Source organism: Cebus imitator, unplaced genomic scaffold, assembly GCF_001604975.1.
Source record: "Cebus imitator isolate Cc_AM_T3 unplaced genomic scaffold, Cebus_imitator-1.0 Scaffold42, whole genome shotgun sequence".
NCBI lineage: Eukaryota > Metazoa > Chordata > Mammalia > Primates > Cebidae > Cebus > Cebus imitator.
In genome coordinates, this window is record NW_016107357.1 from 12275414 (window position 1) to 12296101 (window position 20688).

At 40.2% G+C, this 20688-nt stretch overlaps 1 protein-coding gene across 2 annotated transcripts in view; it reads left to right on the forward strand.

The window, feature by feature from the left end:
* The window catches only part of GNPAT (glyceronephosphate O-acyltransferase), a 33661-nt gene extending 13277 nt beyond the window's left edge, over positions 1 to 20384 (forward strand). Inside the window, exons 3-16 of one of the 2 annotated variants that reach the window (XM_017526525.2) lie at positions 4025 to 4201; positions 6212 to 6341; positions 8753 to 8880; positions 9175 to 9250; positions 9472 to 9623; positions 9743 to 9873; positions 11156 to 11379; positions 14443 to 14685; positions 16033 to 16112; positions 16973 to 17113; positions 18093 to 18192; positions 18277 to 18370; positions 19020 to 19081; positions 20085 to 20384. In XM_017526525.2, coding sequence (XP_017382014.1) covers positions 4025 to 4201; positions 6212 to 6341; positions 8753 to 8880; positions 9175 to 9250; positions 9472 to 9623; positions 9743 to 9873; positions 11156 to 11379; positions 14443 to 14685; positions 16033 to 16112; positions 16973 to 17113; positions 18093 to 18192; positions 18277 to 18370; positions 19020 to 19081; positions 20085 to 20128 — 1782 coding nt within the window. In that variant the 3' untranslated portion in view covers positions 20129 to 20384. Of the gene's footprint in view, positions 1 to 3994; positions 4202 to 6211; positions 6342 to 8752; positions 8881 to 9174; positions 9251 to 9471; positions 9624 to 9742; positions 9874 to 11155; positions 11380 to 14442; positions 14686 to 16032; positions 16113 to 16972; positions 17114 to 18092; positions 18193 to 18276; positions 18371 to 19019; positions 19082 to 20084 lie in introns of both variants that reach the window. The other variant, XM_017526526.2, reaches the window with a different exon arrangement.
* The last annotated feature ends 304 nt before the right edge of the window (positions 20385 to 20688 follow it).

A 20688-nucleotide genomic window follows, 5' to 3' on the forward strand; every position in this document is an offset into this window, starting at 1 on the left:
GCAGCCTCTGCCTCCTGGGTTCAAGCAATTCTACCTCAGCCTCCTGAGTAGCTGGGATTACAGGCACGTGCCACCACACCTGGCTATTTTGGTATTTTTAGTAGAGACAGGGTTTCTCCATGTTGGTCAGGCTGGTCTCAAACTCCTGACCTCTGGTGATCTGCCCACCTCAGCCTCCCAAAGTGCTGGGGCTACAGGTGTGAGCTACTGCGCCTGGCCTCCTCACTTGCTTTTATGGGCTTTTCCTTTGCCTATCTCTTTAAATGATGGAATTTGTCAGGATTTTATTCCAGCCTCTGGTTTTTTTCTATCCAGTCACTTGGCAGTTTTATTAATTGCCAGAATTTTAAGTACCTTCCTTATGCTGACATCTCCCTATTATAATAAATAATAACACAATCCTTCAGCCCAGCTCTCTTTTGAGTTTCATGTATCTGTTTTTATATGTCTGCTAGAATATCCACTTGGAATTTGCAAAGCACCTCAAATTCAAGATATCTAAGTTAGGCTCTCTACCCCTCCCACCCTTGCCCCTGAACCAGGTGTCTAGATATATTACCTCCTACCCCAACCCCGTTTTCCCTGTCTCCAGGAATGACTCCTCCATGCACTAGGTGCCCAAACCACCCCAAACCTGGATGCGATCTTCAACCTCTTGCTTTTCTTTCATAGGCTGTCAGTCACTAAGACTGCTGACTTTCTCTCCTAAATGTCTCTTCCTGTCTGTGTGTTTCCACGTCTGCTGCTACCTCTCTAACTCAGTCTGCCTTTATCTCACAGAATGCAACAGTAGCCATTGAAGGGGTCTTAGCCAAGCAAAGAGGTGATTGCTATTGCATTTAAGAGATGGATCAAGTTTATATAATATAGAGAACAGACTGAAGAGTCGGAAAAATGAGACAAGGAGTTATAAGACTATTGCTCATCTATTAAGTCTGATATTAGGTTTCTTGAAATGTATCTGCTGAGCAAGCGAAAAGTGTAATTGCACAGATAAGAGGTCATGTCATCCTCTACTCTGCTCCAGTCACGGAGAAAGCATTTCTTTCAACACAGCCTGTTCACTTGTGTTGTTGATCTGTTCATTCCATTTTAATTCCCAAGGGTCTTACCTTTCCTACCCGTCAGCCCTTTCTATCGGCTCAATCTGGCATGAGGATTTTCCGTCTAGGGAAAAGTCCTCCCTTGGCCATGTATTCTGCCTCAATTCCCGCTTTCCCTACTTAATCTGCTTCTCAGAAGAGTGGTCTACATATGGTGTCTTCCATGGATTTCCATGGTGCCCTTCATCTTCATGTTATCGTTTGCTGTGTCCCTTATTGTTAGACATCTCTTCTTCAGGATCATCTTACCTTGACTTCTGTGACATCTCACGTTAGATGTTCTTCATTGGTCTCTTTCATAAGTTCTTCTGTCTGCCCCGTAAGTGTTCTTAGAGTTGAACCTTCACGCTTCTTACCTCCCTTCTGCTATCTCCCTGGTCCATTTTATCCATCATTCTTATTATTTCAGTTTCTATCTATAGCTTGGTGGTACCCAATCAATAGCTCTTGCTGTGCCTAGATTATTGGGGTTTAGATTTTATCTCCAACTGTCCAATTCTCTGCTGGACATCTAATCTGTATGTCCCACAAACACCTCAGAATCTGTATAGCTAACTAATTCTTAGCCCCTGTACTCCACTGCCTTCCATCCCTGAGCTGTGGTCTCTATTTCAGGGATGGCCCTACCACCCATTCTGTTGCCCAAAACAAAACTGAACATAACCCTGCCCTTCCCTTTAGCACCTCTCATTACCCTTGTTTGGCTCTCTACCATCTCTGGCTAGAACTATTTCCATAGTTTTATAGTTAGGCTTCCTTTCATGGTTGTGTTTCCTGAAATTCATCCCTCCTACCAGTCCCTTGATTCCTACATTTTCCCAGTTCTGCCCTCTGCTCTTTCTTCCTATCCAGCTGTTGTTAGGATTATCTGAGTAGCTGTTTTACGAACATCCTTAATTCTCCTTTGCCCCAATCTTTCCTTCCAGACTGGCCAGGAAGAAAAGCAGTCTGGAATCTGCCAGCTCACCTTCTCTGTTCCTTTAACCAGGTGTCTGGCTGCTCCTGGGAGAGTGGATGAGTAATGCAGATCCACATTCTGCAGCCTTGGGATCCCTTCTTCCATCTGCCCCTTTTAGTCCAGTTTCAGAGACAAGGTGCCTTCTCTCCTGGTCACAACCAGTCACACCCCTGTGGTCTGGAAGCCATCCAGTCCAGCCTCCTCTGAGACTCTGGCATGCATCGGCTACTTTCCTTCTGTCTTCAGCCTTTCCCTCAGAGGACTTCTTCTATTTGGTCTATAAACAGGTCCAAGGCGTTAACACCACTGAGCTGTATACTTAAAACTGGTTTAAATGGTATATTTTAGGTTATGTGTATTTTAACACAATTTTTTTAAAGTGGAATGCTAATTAATGAAAAACAAAAAACAGGTCCAGGACTTTTGCATCTCAGGAAAACATTTTTGCTTTAATTCATATCCTCCCTCTACTTCTCGTTCAAACTTTCCCATTATTCTGTGGCCACTGTCTTTACTTCCTCAGCAGTTCATTTAGTCTTCAGTCCATTCATATTCAGTATGAGTTCTCTTCTGATCATATTTTCAAACTTTTTTTTTTTTTTTGGTACAGTCGCTGTTTCAGGTAGCCTCTGAATAAAACAAAGGAACACAGGTAAAGGAAAGAGTTATTCTGGTTCCTCACTCTTAGCCCTGTTGAACTGAGCCCCCAAAAAGATAGGATATGCAGCAAGATAGAGATGGTGGTCGCACAGCATCTGTGAATGTACAAAATACCACTGAATTGTTCACTTTAAAATGATTAATTTTATAGTGTGTGAATTTCACCTAAATGGAAAAAAAGGATATAAGATACTTCTTCACGGCCGGGCGCGGTGGCTCATGCCTGTAATCCCAGCACTTTGGGAGGCCGAGGCAGGTGGATCACGAGGTCAAGAGATCGAGACCATCCTGGTCAACATGGTGAAACCCCGTCTCTACTAAAAATACAAAACATTAGCTGGGCATGGTGGCGTGTGCCTGTAATCCCAGCTACTCAGGAGGCTGAGGCAGGAGAATTGCCTGAACCCAGGAGGCGGAGGTTGCGGTGAGCCGAAATTGCGCCATTGCACTCCAGCCTGGGTAACAAGAGCGAAACTCCGACTCAAAAAAAAAAAAAAAAAGATACTTCTTCATTACATGTAATTGGGTTACCAACACCCCAGCCTTTGAGCTTCTGAGCTCCATCCTAAAGTAAAGCACTCTCCCTTGGGAAGCATAAGGATTACTTATCATACAGCCTTCATTTCAAAGTGCTTGTTTAGGGGACAATGAAAATGGGCAAATCAGGCTTCCTCAAGGATAGAAACTGACTTGTTCATCTCCAGGCCCTTGACAGTCCTAGCACAGAGCAAACTTTTTGTTTTCTTTACAAAAGATCTAAAGGGCTATATGAATAAAACAAGTTCCATTGTGAGATCCTTTATTTCACTAATTATCCTTTGATAGTTAATCCCTATGACTGATAGATGTGATATAATCTGAGTCAGTAATTTCAGTGTAATCTTGTATATTACTTTGTGATTGCATTGAGCAAGCTGGTAGAGTGCTGCAGCAATATACTGAGAGAAGCCACTGTGTGCTATGACACTAGATCGTGGGCAGCAACTTATTTTAGAGCGTTTGGGTGTAAACTTATTAACGAACCAAATGGAAAGGTGAAGTGTTTTCTTCACTCTAAAATACTATCCTAGAAAGCCGTTTTTCTTTTGATTTCCAGCCTTTAAACATGTTTAAATAGGATCATTTATCTACTATGACTGTGTTAGGAAATTATGTCAATTTAAATTAAAAAGAAAATACACCAACTTTGAGTTATAGAAGATTAATCCATTGGGAACTAGTCATACTGGCTTTTGAGTAAAGCTTTCTGATTTTTTTTTTTTTTTTTTTTTAGAAATTATTCCTGCTTTTCCTTTCCTTTTAGCTTTCCAAGGAATCCCTTCAGTCTGTGGATGTCCTCCGAGAGAAAGTTAGTGAGATTTTAGATGAAATGAGTCACAAACTACGCCTTGGAGCCATTCGGTTTTTTGCCTTCACTCTAAGCAAAGTATTTAAACAAATTTTCTCAAAAGTGTGTGTAAATGAGGAAGGTATTCAGAAGGTGAGTATTGATTGTTTAAAAAAAAAAAAAAGTCTCTTCTTAAAATTAAACAAACAGTCTCTTTTTCAACCCCTCACAATTTAGTCAACTCAAGGACAGCTCACTTGGTCAATAAAAAGCCCAGGGCCTAATCATCAGGCCTCCAGTCTAGACAGAAGAGGGTGTGCATCTCTGAAGCCTTTTGCTTTTTGTTTCCTTTTAACTGCAGACTTGCAGGCTTCAGACCAACTTAGTCAAGTAAGACTTACAGACTAACTTAATGATATTCACTAAAGTTCCAAAGGAAATACAGAGAATTTCTGTATATGCTTCACCTAGATTCCCTTACGGAATTTCCTTTATCTTTTCCTAATACTCTGGTACATTTTTCCTATAATTAAGGTAATTGTCTTATAGTATAATTATCAAAATAAGGAAATTAACATTGATACAATACTAGTAATACACACCTGACTCATGTTTCACCAATTGTCCCAATCATATCCTGTGTAGCTAAAGAAAATTCTAGATCATGTGTCGCACTAGAAATCCTAGAAAGCGTTCTGCTTTTTTCTTTACCCTCTTCCATGTAAGACTCTTAATCTAAAATAATTCCTTAGTATTTGTGTTTGTGTTTCATGATAATTTCTTAAAGAAAAAAACAGGCTAATTATTTTGAAGTATGCTTGATTTGAATTTGAGTGATGGCATCTCAATGTTAGGCTCAGGTTGTATACCTTTGCTAGGAATATCCCAGAAGCGACACATTCTTCTCAGTGCAGCATATCAGCAGCATATGGGGCCTGTTGGTTTCATTACTAGAGATGTTTCACTTCCATCATTTGGTTAAGGTTATAACTGCCAGGTTTCTGTGCTTGAAGTTATTATTTTTTTCCTCTATAACTAATGAGTATCTTATGAAAAGACACTTTGAGAATGGCTAAATATCCTATTTTGCATCATACTTTCTCCCACTATTTTGCACCCTCTGATGGTTTTTGCCTGCGTTAGTTATTATGTTAATGATTGCCAAATGATGATCTTTCTAATTTCGTGAAGGGAAAATAATCCCTACAAAGATTATTTTTACTTATTTGTGTTATTACTTTTTTTCTCCTAGGAAAGCTCTTAACTTCATTTGCCTTCCTCCTCATGCCTTTTAATATTTTGTTTTAATTCAGTCATTTACTTTCCTGTCAAATATTTCTTCTTCCTCCTGTTTTCAAGATTGCTGACTTATGCCCTGAATCTGTTAGAGAATGTTACAGTGTTTGAAATCAAAGAGTATTGGTGAACCATATCTTAAGTGATCACAGACTAACTGGCCTTTGTTATATTTAGATTTCAGAATAACAGATAACACATGGATACCAATGAATCTTGAGGTTAATGGCCTGAGGATTATATTTGGAAACTCAAATTATCCCTCCCTGCTACGTGGCACCCATTCTCCCTGGCAGTGACTCCAGCACATAGCACATACCATTCCTCTCACTTTGTCCTATGCATTCATAGATTTTTTAAAAATCTCTCCAAGAGAAGCTTTGTTTTCTCTAACCACAACCAGCCAATTCAGTATAGCGGTTAACAGTTGGCCCTTTAAGTGAGATTGACTTGGGTTCCATTCACAGCTCTACCATTTATTGGATGCATGACCGTTTTACAAACAAGGAAGCTAAGACTTAGACCCTGTTAAATATGTGGTATTAAACAAAGCATGTAAGATAACTGGTATATAAAATGATGCTGATATAGTGCCCAACTAATACATGTTAGCGACCATCACTGTTATCATTATTCTGATCCATAAGAATTTACATTTTTAATATTCTTACATTAAGTGAAATTGTTTTACTAGAAACAGTACTTTTACCTTATCAGAGAACATCGTTTGTGTGTATGGTAGGAAGGCAGAAAAAGAGGATTGGTATTCCCTCTATACATAGACTTAACTCTTTCATCTTTTGATTTGAGATACGATTTGATAACGTGACAACTGGAATTATTCAAAATGTAACGTTTACTTTCAAGCTACAAAGAGTCATCCAGGAGCATCCTGTTGTTTTGCTGCCTAGTCATCGAAGTTACATTGACTTCCTGATGTTGTCTTTTCTTCTGTACAACTATGATTTGCCTGTACCAGTTATAGCAGCAGGAATGGGTACGTATTGTTTCTCTGTTTTTTTTAACAAGTTCACTGGCATGTTCTGGCAGTACTGAGGTATTTGAAGATGATGATGAAAATAGCCTCTCCTCCTTTCTTCCAGTCATAGCACTGAATAGCTTGGCTTGTGTCCTTTGCCCTGTGCTTTACTGTGCCTGAACAGACCTCTGCAAGAGTTCATGCACACAGGGTTCTTTGGTATAAGCTTGAAAAATGAGACTGTACTACTTACAGGTATTACCTGACTTTTGCTTTTTTTAATTTGACACTATATTAATGGCTATCTCTCTAGGCAATAAATAGATATAACTTTTTAAAGTTTAATTGTGATAAAATATACATAATGTAGAATTTATCATCTAAATCATCTTCAGAAATAAAGTTCAGTGTCATTAAGTCCATTTACATTGTTGTGCAGCCATCAACACCATCCATCTCCAGAACTCTTCATCTTGCAAAACTGAAATAGTACCCATTAAACACACTCCCCATTCCACCCTCCTCCTGACTCTGGGCAATCAGCATTCTGCTTTCTCTCACTATGAACTTAACTACTCTAGATATTTTATGTAAGTGGAATCATACACTGCTTGTCCTTTTGTGACTAGCATATTTCACTTAACAGAATGCACTCAACGTTCATCCATGTTGCAGCATGTATCAAAATTTCCTTCCTTTTTAAAGTTGGAAAAACATCTGCTCAAGACCCAGACCCTGCTTTCCATTTTTTTACATACATACCAAAAATGGTATATGTAGAATTGCTGGATCTTGTGCTAATTTTTATTTTTCATTTTTTGAGGGACTACCATACTGTTTTCTATAGCAGCTGCACCTTTTACATTCCCACCAACAGTGCACAAGAGTTCCAGTTTTTCTACTTGTCGACACCTGTTATTTTCTGATATTTTTTATAATAATTCTAATGAGTGTGAACTACAAGTCAATCATTGTAGGTTTGATTTGCATTTCCTTGATTATTGATGCTGAGCATCTTTTTGTGTGCTGATTGGCCAATTGTATATATTTGGAGAAATATATGTGAAAGTCCATTGCCTATTTTTTAATTAGGTTGTTTGGAGTTTTTTGTTGTAGGAATTATTTACGCATTCTGGATATTTACCCCTTATCAGATGCTTTGCAAATATTGTCTTCCATTTCATGGGTTACCTTTTCACTCTGTTGATTGTGTTCTTTGAAGCATGGAAGTTTTTAATTTTGATGTAGTCCAATTGACCTATTTGTTTCTTTTGTTCCCTGTGCTTTTGGTATTAGATCCAAGAAATCATTGCCAAATCCAAGACCATGAAGCTCTTCCCTTATGTTTTCTCCTAAGAGTTTTATGGTTTCAGGTCTTACATTAGGTCTTTGGTTTTTTGAGTTAATTTTTGTATATGGTGCAAGTTAAGGGTCAAACTTCATGTATAACATTATTTTTAATAGTTATATAATATTTGTCAATGTGGATATTTCATAATTTAGTAGTTTTGGTGTTATGAACAATGTCATAACATTTTTATATTAGTGTTTTTATTCCTGTAAGATCGATTCCTAAAAGTAGGATTGCTAAGGAATATAAATTCTTTATCCATTCCCTTTTAGGGTAGCCAGGAAAGCCGGGATTCAAGTACACCCCTTTATTAATAAACGTTGTGAATGGCAAGGTTAAAACTGCCAAGAGCTTAAGCACCTTAAAAGCATTTTCGTCTGAACAAACTTGTGAGGAAGTTATTTGAAAATTAAGGGAAATGAAGAGTAGACTATTTTAAAACTGTTGTTAGCAATCTTCATTTCTTACAAGATTTGCCTTATTTAATCTGTTCCAATAAAAGTAGGTTGATATTTTTACCCTATAGGAAAAAGATGAGAGCTGGTTTGGCCTCCCTCTCCAGAGCATGTAGGGCACAGATCGGTCTGTTGTCTGGTCGGCAACATGGCTGACTAAAGAAATTGGCATCATAGCATTGTCCCTGGTCTCTAGCTGACCTACATGTAAATTCAGCAGTGCATGGAGAGGTGCATGGAGAGGCACAAGGTAACCTCCCAGTGAGCACCTGGCCCACAGAATTCCCTCTTTTCTTTAATTCTACTAGATATCTCTTATGCATTTTAATCTCAAAATATAATAATATGATAGGGGTATCTTACATTCATGAAATCTTTCTTAATAATGTTTGAGTTTAGACTAGGCACAGTGGCTTATGCCTGTAATCCCAGTACCTTGGGAGGCTGAGGCAGGAGTACTGCTTAAGGCCAGGAGTTTTAGACCAGCCTGGCCAACACAGTGAGACCCTGTCTCATAAAATACAATAATAAAATATAAATGAAAAATAAGAATGTTTAAGTTTAGATCTTTATAGAAGATTTCAAGCTCTGCGAATAAATATTAACCCCTCTTTATTTTTTAGACTTCCTGGGAATGAAAATGGTTGGTGAGCTGCTACGAATGTCGGGTGCCTTTTTCATGCGGCGTACCTTTGGTGGCAATAAACTCTACTGGGCTGTATTCTCTGAATATGTAAAAACTATGTTGCGGGTAAATGCAAATAATTCCCAAGTACACTCAAGCCATATTTTCTTCACTGATGTTTGCTCATTTAAACTCTTAACTTCTGAATAGAACACTTAGCTATTTCACTTCCCCTCAAGAAATGTTTATAACCTCAGCAATCTGTTTAATCTGTGTGACTCTCTTGTGTAATTTTCCCTGTAAGCTGTGTTGGTTCAGGAAACTGGGGAGGGAGCTTGGAAAAGGAATCAAAAGAATCATTTATCATTTTGAGAGTAGGCAATGGGTTTTGTGTTTTGTTTGTTTGTTTTCTCTTTAAAGAATGGTTATGCTCCTGTTGAATTTTTCCTCGAAGGGACAAGAAGCCGCTCTGCCAAGACATTGACTCCTAAATTTGGTAGGTCACTACAGATTAAAAGGAAAAATACAAACCCAAAGACATCAGCTGCTACATAGAACTTGACACTTTATTTAGCAAGATTTTTCAAGTGTGAATGTATAACCGTTGATATTTACCGGCTTAGTATATAATGTATGCTTTTAGTATTTTCTGTGTATGTGCCCATGTTTGCTCTGCTCTTCAATATGTTGTGAAGCGGTTCTCCCTGTGTTTTGCAGGTCTTCTGAATATTGTGATGGAGCCATTTTTTAAAAGGGAAGTTTTTGATACTTACCTTGTCCCAATTAGTATCAGTTATGATAAGATCTTGGAAGAAACTCTTTATGTGTATGAGCTTCTTGGAGTTCCTAAGCCAAAAGAATCTACAACTGTACGTGAGGGAAAGCTAAGCATGATTTTAGGTTAATTTAGAGAATGTGCTGACTGACACATCAACTAGTTTCTAAATTTACCCTTTTTCATTCTCTTCCCCCGTTGTGGTACTATTAGGGGTTGTTGAAAGCCAGAAGGATTCTCTCTGAAAATTTTGGAAGCATCCATGTGTACTTTGGAGACCCTGTGTCACTTCGATCTTTGGCTGCTGGGAGGATGAGTCGGAGCTCATATAACTTGGTTCCAAGGTGTGACCCGTGTTTTAACAACTGTCATAGAAATGAGGATTAAAATCCAAAGGTGTGAGTTGCAATTCTGGAACTGACCACTTCTCTTGGTTTACCTAAGATCCCAGAGAAAATGATCAGAAACACTGTTATCATTTCATTTTTCATCATTGGAAACCTTCATTTAAAGAAGAATTATATGTTTGCCCCCAAAAAGATGATAAGCTATGAGATATGTATGTCAAATGTGCAAAGTCAGACTATCATCACGTTTCTCAGGGGAACTAAAGTGGGAAGAAATAATGCCATTATTAACAAGTATATGTACAGAAATTGTTAAGTGCTATTGGTAGGCTAGCCAAAGTATGGACTAAGTATTATTTTTGACCCTAGAAAGGACTGCATTAGTGGTAATGAATGAAAGTGAGTCCTTAGTCTCAAGAAGGTTATAGTTTTATGGGCAAGAAAATATATTAGGTCCTTTCAGCATACAGAACACAGATATACATTTGAGTTTTCTTAATTTACAGAAATATACCTGGACAAGTAAGGGAGACAAGCCACCGGCCCCACCAGGCCTCATGTGCCGACAGCATCATTTGTAACCTACCTGCAGCTGTAGCTGTTTCCCAGCAGCTATACCCCAGTATATTTCCCAGTCATCACAGAAGCTTATGGTAGTTTTTTCCTGCCAAGGCTTTCTCTCTTTAGATCTCAAACTGGGTTGGCCAGTTATTACCTAGTACAGGGCACCCTTCCTGGCTACACCTTTCACATTAAGCCACCCTATTTTTAAATCATATGTGTCTCTCTGCTCCAGCCAGCTCTGAGTAGGCCTTATCTTACCATTCAGAGTTTGGTAATCCGTGCATGAAGTCAGGCAAACTGAATGGCTCATTCGGTTTAAAATATTTATTATATAATCTGATAAGTGTTTTCCACAATGGAGATATGTTCAGTGTGCTATGGATTCTGAAAAGACAGTAATTCAGTCTACTGGGAGAGGCATCCATTTTCAAAGAAATGATGTTTCTTATTCAGGAAGCAACAGAAGTTGTTTGCCTGGAACCAGGAATAATAGGTCCCTGGACCCCTTGAGTGTTTTTATCACCTCTCAAGAGCATATCCCAGAAATGTATGGTCAGATTACAGTATAGTAAAGCAAAGGAATACTACTTGCACCTGACCTGAGAGAATTCGGTTGGCAGAAAGTATGAGAAGCCTTCTGAAAGGTCAGCCTTTCCCACCCCCATTTGCCTCAGTAGCAGAACTGTAATTTGTTGCTCTGTACTCTTCCTTTTAGATACATTCCTCAGAAACAGCCTGAGGACGCGCATGCCTTTGTCACTGAAGTTGCTTACAAAATGCAGCTTCTGCAAATTGAAAACATGGTTCTGAGCCCCTGGACCCTAATAATTGCTGTTCTGCTTCAGAACCGGCCATCTATGGACTTGGATACTCTGATGGAAAAGACTTTATGGCTAAAAGGCTTAACCCAGGCATTTGGAGGGTTTCTCGTTTGGCCCGGTATGTAGGTAGGACATATGTGTTGAGAATGCTTGCTTAATTTGGAAGAGTTATAACCTGGACCTGAAAAACCCATAGAGGACTTTGAGCAAAGGATTGCTCAGAAACAGGAAGAACATCAAATCTGTTTGTATCACTATAGGACACAGTGAACACGGCACGTTGATTATTTGAGAATAATTGTTTATATGTCATTTCCCACTATGAGACTCTATCTTGAGGACCAGAATACCATTTTCTTGGCACCTAGCAGAATGGATAATAAAGACGGGAATCCTAGCCAGGCACATGCCTATAATCCCAGCTACTTGGGAGCCTGAGATGGGAGGATCACTTGAGCCCAGGAATTAAAAACCAGCCTCAGTAACATAGTGAGACCTCATTCTTAAAAGAAAAAAGAAGGCATGAATTTTTTTTTTTTGTGAGACAATTTTTTTTTTTTCTGTCCCCAGGCTGAAGTGCAGTGGCGCGATCTTGGCTCACTGCAACCTTCGACTCTCTTGTTCAAGCAATTCTCCTGCTTCAGCCTCCTGAGTAGCTGAGATTACAGGCACATGCCACCATGCCCAGCTGTATTTTTAGTAGAGACGGGGTTTCACCATGTTGCCCAGGATGCTCTCCATCTCCTGACCTCGTGATCCGATTAGAGGCGTGAGCCACCGCGCCCGGCGAAGGCACCAATTTTTTTATATCCCACAATTCCTACCCTCTACACTCACCTCTTTTTAAACCGTATTATATTTGCAACCCATTTGCTTTACTGGGTTGTAAGGATTAAAGAGCTGGTCTTGTATGCAGTTCCCTGATAATAACAATTGTGTAAAAGCCTCCTTGGAATTATGAATACTATGCTGGGAGTTTGGGATGTATATGACAATAGTTAGCTTGTTTTCAGTCTTATTAGTTTAAAATTGTACAGGCCGGGCGTGGTGACTCACGCCTGTAATCCCAGCACCTTGGAAGGCTGAGGCAGGTGGATCACAAGGTCGGGAGTTCAAGACCAGCCTGGCCAACATGGTGAAACCCTGTCTCTACTAAAAATACAAAAATTAGCCGGGTGTGGTGGCAGGCGCCTATAGTCCCGGCTACTCAGAAGGTTGAGGCAGAAGAATTGCTTGAACCCAGGAGGCAGAGGTTGCAGTGAGCCAAGATCACGCCACTGCATTCCAGCCTGGGTGACAGGGCGAGACGCTGTCTCAAAAAAAAAAAAAAAAAGNAAAAAAAAAAAAAAAAAAAAAAAATTATATAGGCTACAGTAGGAAATTTGGTCCTTTTAAGATCAGATAATTATTTAAAGTTAAGTACCTACTGTTCTTTGATCAGCCCAGTACTGAATACCTCATCAGTGCTGGGTACTGCCAGGGAGATGAAGAGAGACAAGATGCCATCCCCATCCTGGAGTTTCCCCTGGGCTGCAGAGGGTGGGCTGGGTGGGTAATGTGTAAACAAGTTGTGAGGGTTCAGTGAACAGAGACAAGGAGCGACATGTGTGCTGCAGTTTGCTGCAGAGGGTTCCTGAGAGTGCTGCAGAGGAAAGGGACCATATTCAGGAAGACTTCACAGAAGCAACCTTTGAACCCTTCAGGAAGACAAGCAGAGGAACCTCACCAAGGCAGAGATGAGGAATGCAAGATGTCAGGCTAGGGCACCAAGGATTCATCGGTGATATTAAATTGTTGAACTTGGGGGACAGGGGTGCAGACAGAAAATAAAGATGGACTTCTCCGCCCCTCCCCACCATCCACCACCAGAAGAGGCTGGAGTCATAGAAACAAGTTAGGAAGCTGCTCTGTCCCGATGAGAAATTCAGGGTGCCTGAGCCACAGCAGTGGAAGCACTCAGGGCACAGCTAAGAGATGTTGAGGAGGAATCACTGACAAAAATGGCAGTCACCAAGAGAGACAAATCAGACATCTGTTGCCAGTGGTATGATGGTCTGGTAGGAGGCAAAGGACGTGTTAGTTATGATACAAGGTAGCAAGTGTTGGATGTCATGAGAAATAGCTGAAAGGGCTCAGACCCATCATTGTTTAGCCCAGGAACATATGAAAACATAGGTACTGGTTGTTCTAAAGTGTTTTGCTTTTTCAAGATGGGATAAATACCATGACTAATCCATGGCTAAGAGTATCTGTTCAGTATCACTACAGTTCAGTTCCTTTTTTCTTTTTTATGCAGATTACCCCATATTCCTAAGCATACTCATATCTCAAGCTTTTTATGATCATTTCACATAAAATATTATTCAGGTGAGCAAGCTGAGACAAGGCAGGTTGGTCAAGAATGAATGTGATCTAGTGCAGGAGGAAGCCATACCTCTCACTTGTCCCTGCCTTGAAGCAGTAGCAGAACTTGCCACCAACTTGAACAGTGTGCCACTGCTGGCCAGCTCTTTGGCTCAGGTTAATAGTAGAATAATTTTCTGTTCTGAGAATATTTGTTAAATATCCCCATTTCTTCATTATGCTTCTGTAATTCTACCTGCCTGGCAGCTATCTGCAGGCCAGTGTATCAGGTGATAAGCTACCAAGAACTGTCATGGGTCTGCTTCTTTAGTTATCTTTGATGTGGGGAAAACTACAAAGTGATGTTTATCATCTTGGTATGGGCCTAAGCAAGGGGTGTGTGTGTTGTATGTCTTAATGTATTCATATATTAATCATAGACCTTTGTGTCTTCATATTCTTACATTCACCTGCATGTGACTTCCCAGTTATATAACTTACTGTTACAAAACCATGGATTCCCTTGGTTCCTGACGTAGACAGAAGTGGCGTTAATTTTCAGAGTAGAAACTAATGTGCCTTTCAAAATGGCTGACAAATTTAGGATAAGAAAGTATTGTTACATGTCCTTAGAGAGAAAGAATCGATTTATGATTTATCAAATAGTGCTTTTAAAATTTTCTTTACGTTTAGTATCATTACCTTAATTGGTAGCCACTAAAACCTGTCACTTGAAAATGAGTGTCTGTCAAGTTACTATTAATAGTGTTAATGCGCATTAGGCCCAAGACTCCCTGCAGTGACCCATCTTGTTTGAATGAATTGTCTTTGTATGTAGATAATAAACCTGCTGAAGAAGTGGTCCAGGCCAGCATTCTTCTGCATTCGAACATCGCCAGCCTTGTCAGAGACCAGGTGATTCTGAAAGTGGACTCCAGAGACTCAGAAGTGGTCGATGGACTTATTTTCCAGCACATCACTCTCCTCATGTGCTCAGCTTATAGGAACCAGCTGCTCAACATTTTTGTCCGTCCGTCCTTAGTAGCAATAGCATTGCAGATGACACCTGGGTGCAGGAAAGGTAATTTTCAGGAATTGCAGTCTTGACTTTTAGAAGAGGCCTGGCCATTACATTCCATTTAGGGAGCCACATTTGAATCCTTGTAATGTTCAGCCTCACCCCAGCAAAGAGCAGGCCTCTACACTGAGAAAAAGTTAGCTTTGTTCACCCAAATATGTGTTCACCTGCTTAGAATGTTGGAATTGTAGGACCTGGAAACAATCTAATCTAAACCTTTCCTTTTATAAATATGGAAAATGAGGCCTAGAAAGTTGTGTAGTTACTGAGAGAAGGATCAGGCATTTGAGCAGTTACCCACTTCCTGGTCTGCGGCACTGTTTCTGCTGTCCCAGCTCCCTGTTCCCGCAAAGGCAGGCAGGCGGGCACATAAGCAGTCAGCAGTAGGTGAGTACTCACGAGATGCACGATCTCACTCTAGTTGCATTAGGAGTGTAGAAATGAGGACAGCATGGGTCATGTAGTCCTCACAGGAGCCTGTAGTCAAGGTCAGGGGTTTCTTCCAAGGCCCCACGTTAGAATTGCTAGGGGAGTCGGCGCCACCCCAGAGGTTCTTCTGTTGGTCTCGGGTATGGGCCAGTCATCGGTGTTTGGTTTTGGCTTTTCAAAGCTCCACAGTGATTCTAAGGAAAAGTACTAGAGATACAGTAAAGATAGCAGGAAATATGAATATAGAGGGAAATTAAGAAATCACTACCTTTCCTAACGTACTAGGAAGCCCTAGGGAGCCATGGGGTAGGGAAAAATGAAGTGCCCTGGCCTATAAGAACTGTGATGTCTCGCTCATTACCTGACTGACTGAGGAGAAGCCTGGTTGTAAGTTAGATTCAGTCGTTTAAAAACTATGCTAGGGCCGGACGCAGTAGCTCACGCCTGTAATCCCAGCACTTGGGGAGGCCAAGGTGGGTGGATCACGAGATCAGGAATTCGAGACAAGGCTGACCAACATAGTGAAAGCCCGTCTCTACTAAAAATACAAAAATAAGCTATGGTGATGGGCACCTGTAATGCCAGCTACTCAGGAGGCTGAGGCAGGAGAATTGCTTGGCCCTCCCCTCCAGGTTGGGGGAGGTTGCGGTGAGCCAAGATCATGCCATTGCACTCCAGCCTGGATGGCAGAGCGAGATTCCATCTGAAAAGAAAAAAAAAAAAGCTATGCTAGACTGTAGTTCACTCTGTAGGTAATATTTGGATTGAATTTAGCTTCCCTTAGGGGACTTAATTCTTGTCATGTTACATGAATAAAATATGCATTTGAAATACTGCATTTTGGGATAGTAAGGACTTCCTGGTACTCCCTTAAAGTTTAAAGGGCAATGTTGTAATTTTACATAATGAATTTATTTCCAGAGGATGTCTACAGTTGCTTTCGCTTCCTACGCGATGTTTTTGCAGATGAGTTCATTTTCCTTCCAGGAAACACACTAAAGGTAAAGTGCTTACAACAAAGAGCAAGTGTGTTTGCAGTGTGAGTTCTAGAAACATTAGGAGTGAATTCACAGATGTGTCTCAGGCAGGATGCCATCCCTTTCTTCAAGGCAAAGTGGGGCAGACTTCAAGAGAAACTGGGGCAGTCAGTTCAGCGGACTCTAGTTTGATTCTTGGTCAAGTTTAATTAATAACTTAGGCATTATCTGGTGGGAGGAGGGTCATTGTTTGAACTATCAGTATGGCCATTGCAACTAAACTAACTTTATTTTAGTAAACGTTTAAAAATCAGCATACATTTTCCTGTTAGCAGGTTGTTGGAATGAGTCAGCCAGGCAAGTACCTTTTGCTTTAAGGGTAGTGGGTGGTGGTCCTGCCTGGTCTAGACAGCTCAGGAGTCATTAGGCTCACAGAGCTGGACTGCTACTTGGTTGAAGTGGGAAGTGACAGTAGATGAGAAGCATGTTAGGTTTTTGTGTGCTGTTTTAAAGATAAGAGGTTTGATTCTGTAGGTAGTGGGACAGGAGTGCCAGAAATTTTTAACTATAGCATAATTCTAAATATTTTTAGGACTTGCTCTATATATTTGCTATTTAAATTAGCGAGCGGCTCTGCAAAGTGAAAGAAAATCCCTCACTCATGTTGTGACTTGTAAGGCTCAGAAAGGTTGTATGTTTGAGAACGTTCTGAATGTAGAACAGCTGCTTCTCTGGCTGCTATGTCACTACCAGAATTGTTGGAAGGATTGGGGAAGTAGCCGGTATTCTGTTGTCTGAGGGCCTATGGCTGCATATATTGAGATTGGCAGTGTACCCATTAACCTAGATTAGGGGGTGCATTATGGCTTCCTCTTCCTTTCTAGGACTTTGAAGAAGGCTGTTATCTGCTTTGTAAAAGCGAGGCCATACAAGTGACTATGAAAGACATCCTAGTTACAGAAAAAGGAAATACTGTGTTAGAATTTTTAACAGGACTCTTTAAACCTTTTGTGGAAAGCTATCAGGTATGTAAATTTGGCCAGTTCTCCTTCATGCCTCCCGTATCAAATACAGTAAGACGTTCTCGCCCTCTGCTTATTTCCAGTCTGAAGGGCAGGTATCTTCCCCTGGCACATGGAAGAAAGAGAGGGAATGATTAATACAATCAGTGATTCCACCTCACCAGTGAGACCTTGCTCCCCGAATTCTGGAGGAAGCTTCGTTCATTACAGACCCAAGAGGACAACAGCTTAGTAATGCCATGAACACAGTATTCACAGGACCACAGTTACACCCAAGCACCATCTGTCATACTGTGTCTCATGTCTTAAAGAGGTCTTCATGTCAGTTAATATGTAACCGACTTTATGTATCATTCAAGTCTTACCTACTGAGTGCCTGCTAGATATCAAACCAGACAGTCAGTAAAGACAAGATTTAAATGATACTTAAAGTCAGTTACATATTACCAAATGCTTATGTTAGAAAGAAAAAGCACTTCCTGGTGCTTATGGTCTCTGAAATAACTCATTCAGCCTCCTTGCACAAAGTCTAGCACTTATTGAGCATTTGATAAATGCTAGTTCTACACTTAATCACCTTTCTGCAGTAGAAATCATCAAGCATTTTAGAGCATGTTAGTTTGTTAGGTGTATTTAGAGACAAAAAGCAAAGTTATTAAAATCTGACCCCTCTCCTCCCAAGTAGCATAAAAAATACTTGGCTGATGGTAATTAACGTGTACCCCTTGAAGAGAGAAATTATACTTTAATTAATGTCGTTATTTTAAACCCTTTTCTAATTGTAAAATGTATTGTAAACTCAAAGGAGATGTCCTAAAAATTATTTGGTTTCTCTGTGCTGATTCCTTGGAGGATCTTTATTCTGCTCTGCTGTGATATGTCATTCTCTTAAGAGGGGCAATGTTAAGTTATTTACTATTTATTGTCATTGTTTTTTTTTTTTTTCTGTTTCTGTTCCTCTCATCCTTCCTCTTAAAATCAGATAATTTGCAAGTACCTTTTGAGTGAAGAAGAGGACCACTTCAGTGAGAAACAGTACTTGGCCGCAGTCAGAAAATTCACAAGTCAGCTTCTCGATCAAGGTCAGTCACTATTCTGTGGGTGCTGATTTCTCTTAGTTGAGAACAAAAACTGGTCAACTAACTCTTCCTCACCCCTGATTTTAGGTACCTCTCAATGTTACGATGTATTATCTTCTGATGTGCAGAAAAATGCCTTAGCAGCTTGTGTGAGGCTCGGAGTAGTGGAGAAGAAGAAGATGTAAGTACTGTACAAGATCCCATGGGTGCTCAAGAAACAAGGAAATGAATGACATTTGAGCACAGAATCCACAGAGACATAGAAATGGATGATCCAGGAAACGTTATGTTGTGCTTTATTTATCTATCCCCAATTAGTTAAGTCAGTATGAGTTACCCTGAAAATTATATGTGATTTTGAATAGAAATGCAATTGAAGCAAAGAAAGAAGGTACTTTAGGCCGATATTTTTGCTTTGACCTAATGTTGAAATTTATAATTACAAGAAAGATTTTCGGGAGTGTAGTGGGCATTTGCGTGTTTACACACATAATACATATATAATACATAAATACATATATAATACATATATAGATACAGATGTGTGTATGTATATAAACATATAAATATGTGTTCTTCTAAGTGATTGAATTTAACAGTGGTAAAGCTTAATATGTAGCCTCTGGCAGTCATGTCTCTTTAAGTGGTCAGAAGAGTGAAGCAAGAAGCCAGGAGATGGGACAGGAGCCCGAGGCTTTTGACCACGTAGGACTGGCCTTGGGGAAGGCAGTTGAAAAGTAGCCTTACAATAGCTACCTTCAGGAACAAAATATAAAAGCTGTCTTTTCCCCAGAGTTTATGTCATAATAAATCTTGTTATTTTCTCCTAGAAATAATAACTACATATTTAATGTGAATGAACCTGCCACAACCAAATTAGAAGAAATGCTTGGTAAGTGCAGTTTAATAAAATACAAGTTTTCACATTTTGTTGATCAATTAAAATAAGAAAGTATGCCGTGGAACCAAATACTTTATCAAAATGATCAGTAAGTAGTAGGTTTCTAACATAAACAGGGAATTACTTATGTAGTATAGCATTTTCTCAAGGAAGCTAAAGAGAAAGCGCAAAGAAAATTAGCAAAACACAGCAGGCATGAAAGAAGCAGTCTTACACAATAGAAAGAGTCTGTCCCTAACGTGACTGATCTCAAACAGAGGCCCAGACCCTTCACATTCTTGCCTCAGAGACAGCACCTCATTTTCATCCTTTGTTTGATGCTCTCACTGTCTTGCATTGCTTCTTTCCCAAGTGAGGGATTAGGGTCAGTGTCCCTATCACATAGACTTTCTGAACTCAGAATTAGGGGCTGAGCACATCCTTGGGGGAATAATCCAACCCTTCCTCTTCTCTAGAGCCTATCAGCTACGAAGAAATAGTCCAGCCTAAAAAGAGTCCTTGAGTGTTGTCTTCCTTGACAGGAAGAGTCCCTGAGTGTTGACATAAACAGAAATACAGTCAAAGGAGATGACAAACACATTTCCTAGCAATGATGGGGCCATTTTAGAAAGGAGGTTGTTAACATTTGGAAAAAATATCTGCCAATTATATTGAATAGCACAGTGTCCTTGAGTGGATCATCTTACAAGTACTGTTTTTGTGATCACAGGAAGCAGATGTAATGTGAGCGTGACATATTGGCCCAGTAGTTCAGAAAACATGACTGGGTTCAACTCCTGGCCCTGGCCCTGTGGCTCTGGCCACACCATCACCTCTTGGAGCATCTACCGCTTCCCTTGTGGGGTAGGCTAGTGTCCCCACAGGCACTGGCCTATCTGTAAAGCTCTGCACAAGTGTCCAGTGTCTCCCTGGGAAGTCGTTTAAGGAACAGCTGTATGAGGAAGGGCAAAATCAACCTCATTTCATGAGATACCTCTCTTTTTTTTAATCTTAGGTTGTAAGACACCAATAGGAAAACCAGCCACTGCAAAACTTTAATAATCGACAAATAGTTATGGAGAATTCAGTCATGTAATTACTGTCATCAAAGGACTCATTACAACAAACAGGGAAGTAAAGGAAGAGACGCGCCTTCTACTCCCTGAGACTTCGAGAACAGTGGACACAGAGGGAAGATACGATCATTGGAAGCAGTCAGTTTACTCTTCCCCACCACAGTGGTTAAAGGCTTTTGTATCCGACACTGTGTGTGTGTTTTCAAATAAAATAAACTTTTGGAAACATGTTTGGAAAAGCAAAGCTCAGCTCCTATTTCACTAACATTTTTCAGCTTACCATATGTATTAAATTTTTACATTGACTGAAAATATGACATCAACACTGAAGCTCTGGGTATTAAAAGAAAACTACTGGCCCGGTGAGGTGGTTCACACCTGTACTCCCAGCACGCTGGGAGGCCGAGGTGGGCAGATCACGAGGTCAAGAGATTGAGACCATCTTGGCCATCTCTATTAAAAATACAAAAATTAGCTGGGCGTGGTGACACACACCTGTAGTCCCAGCTACTCAAAAGGCTGAGGCAGGAGAATCACTTGAAT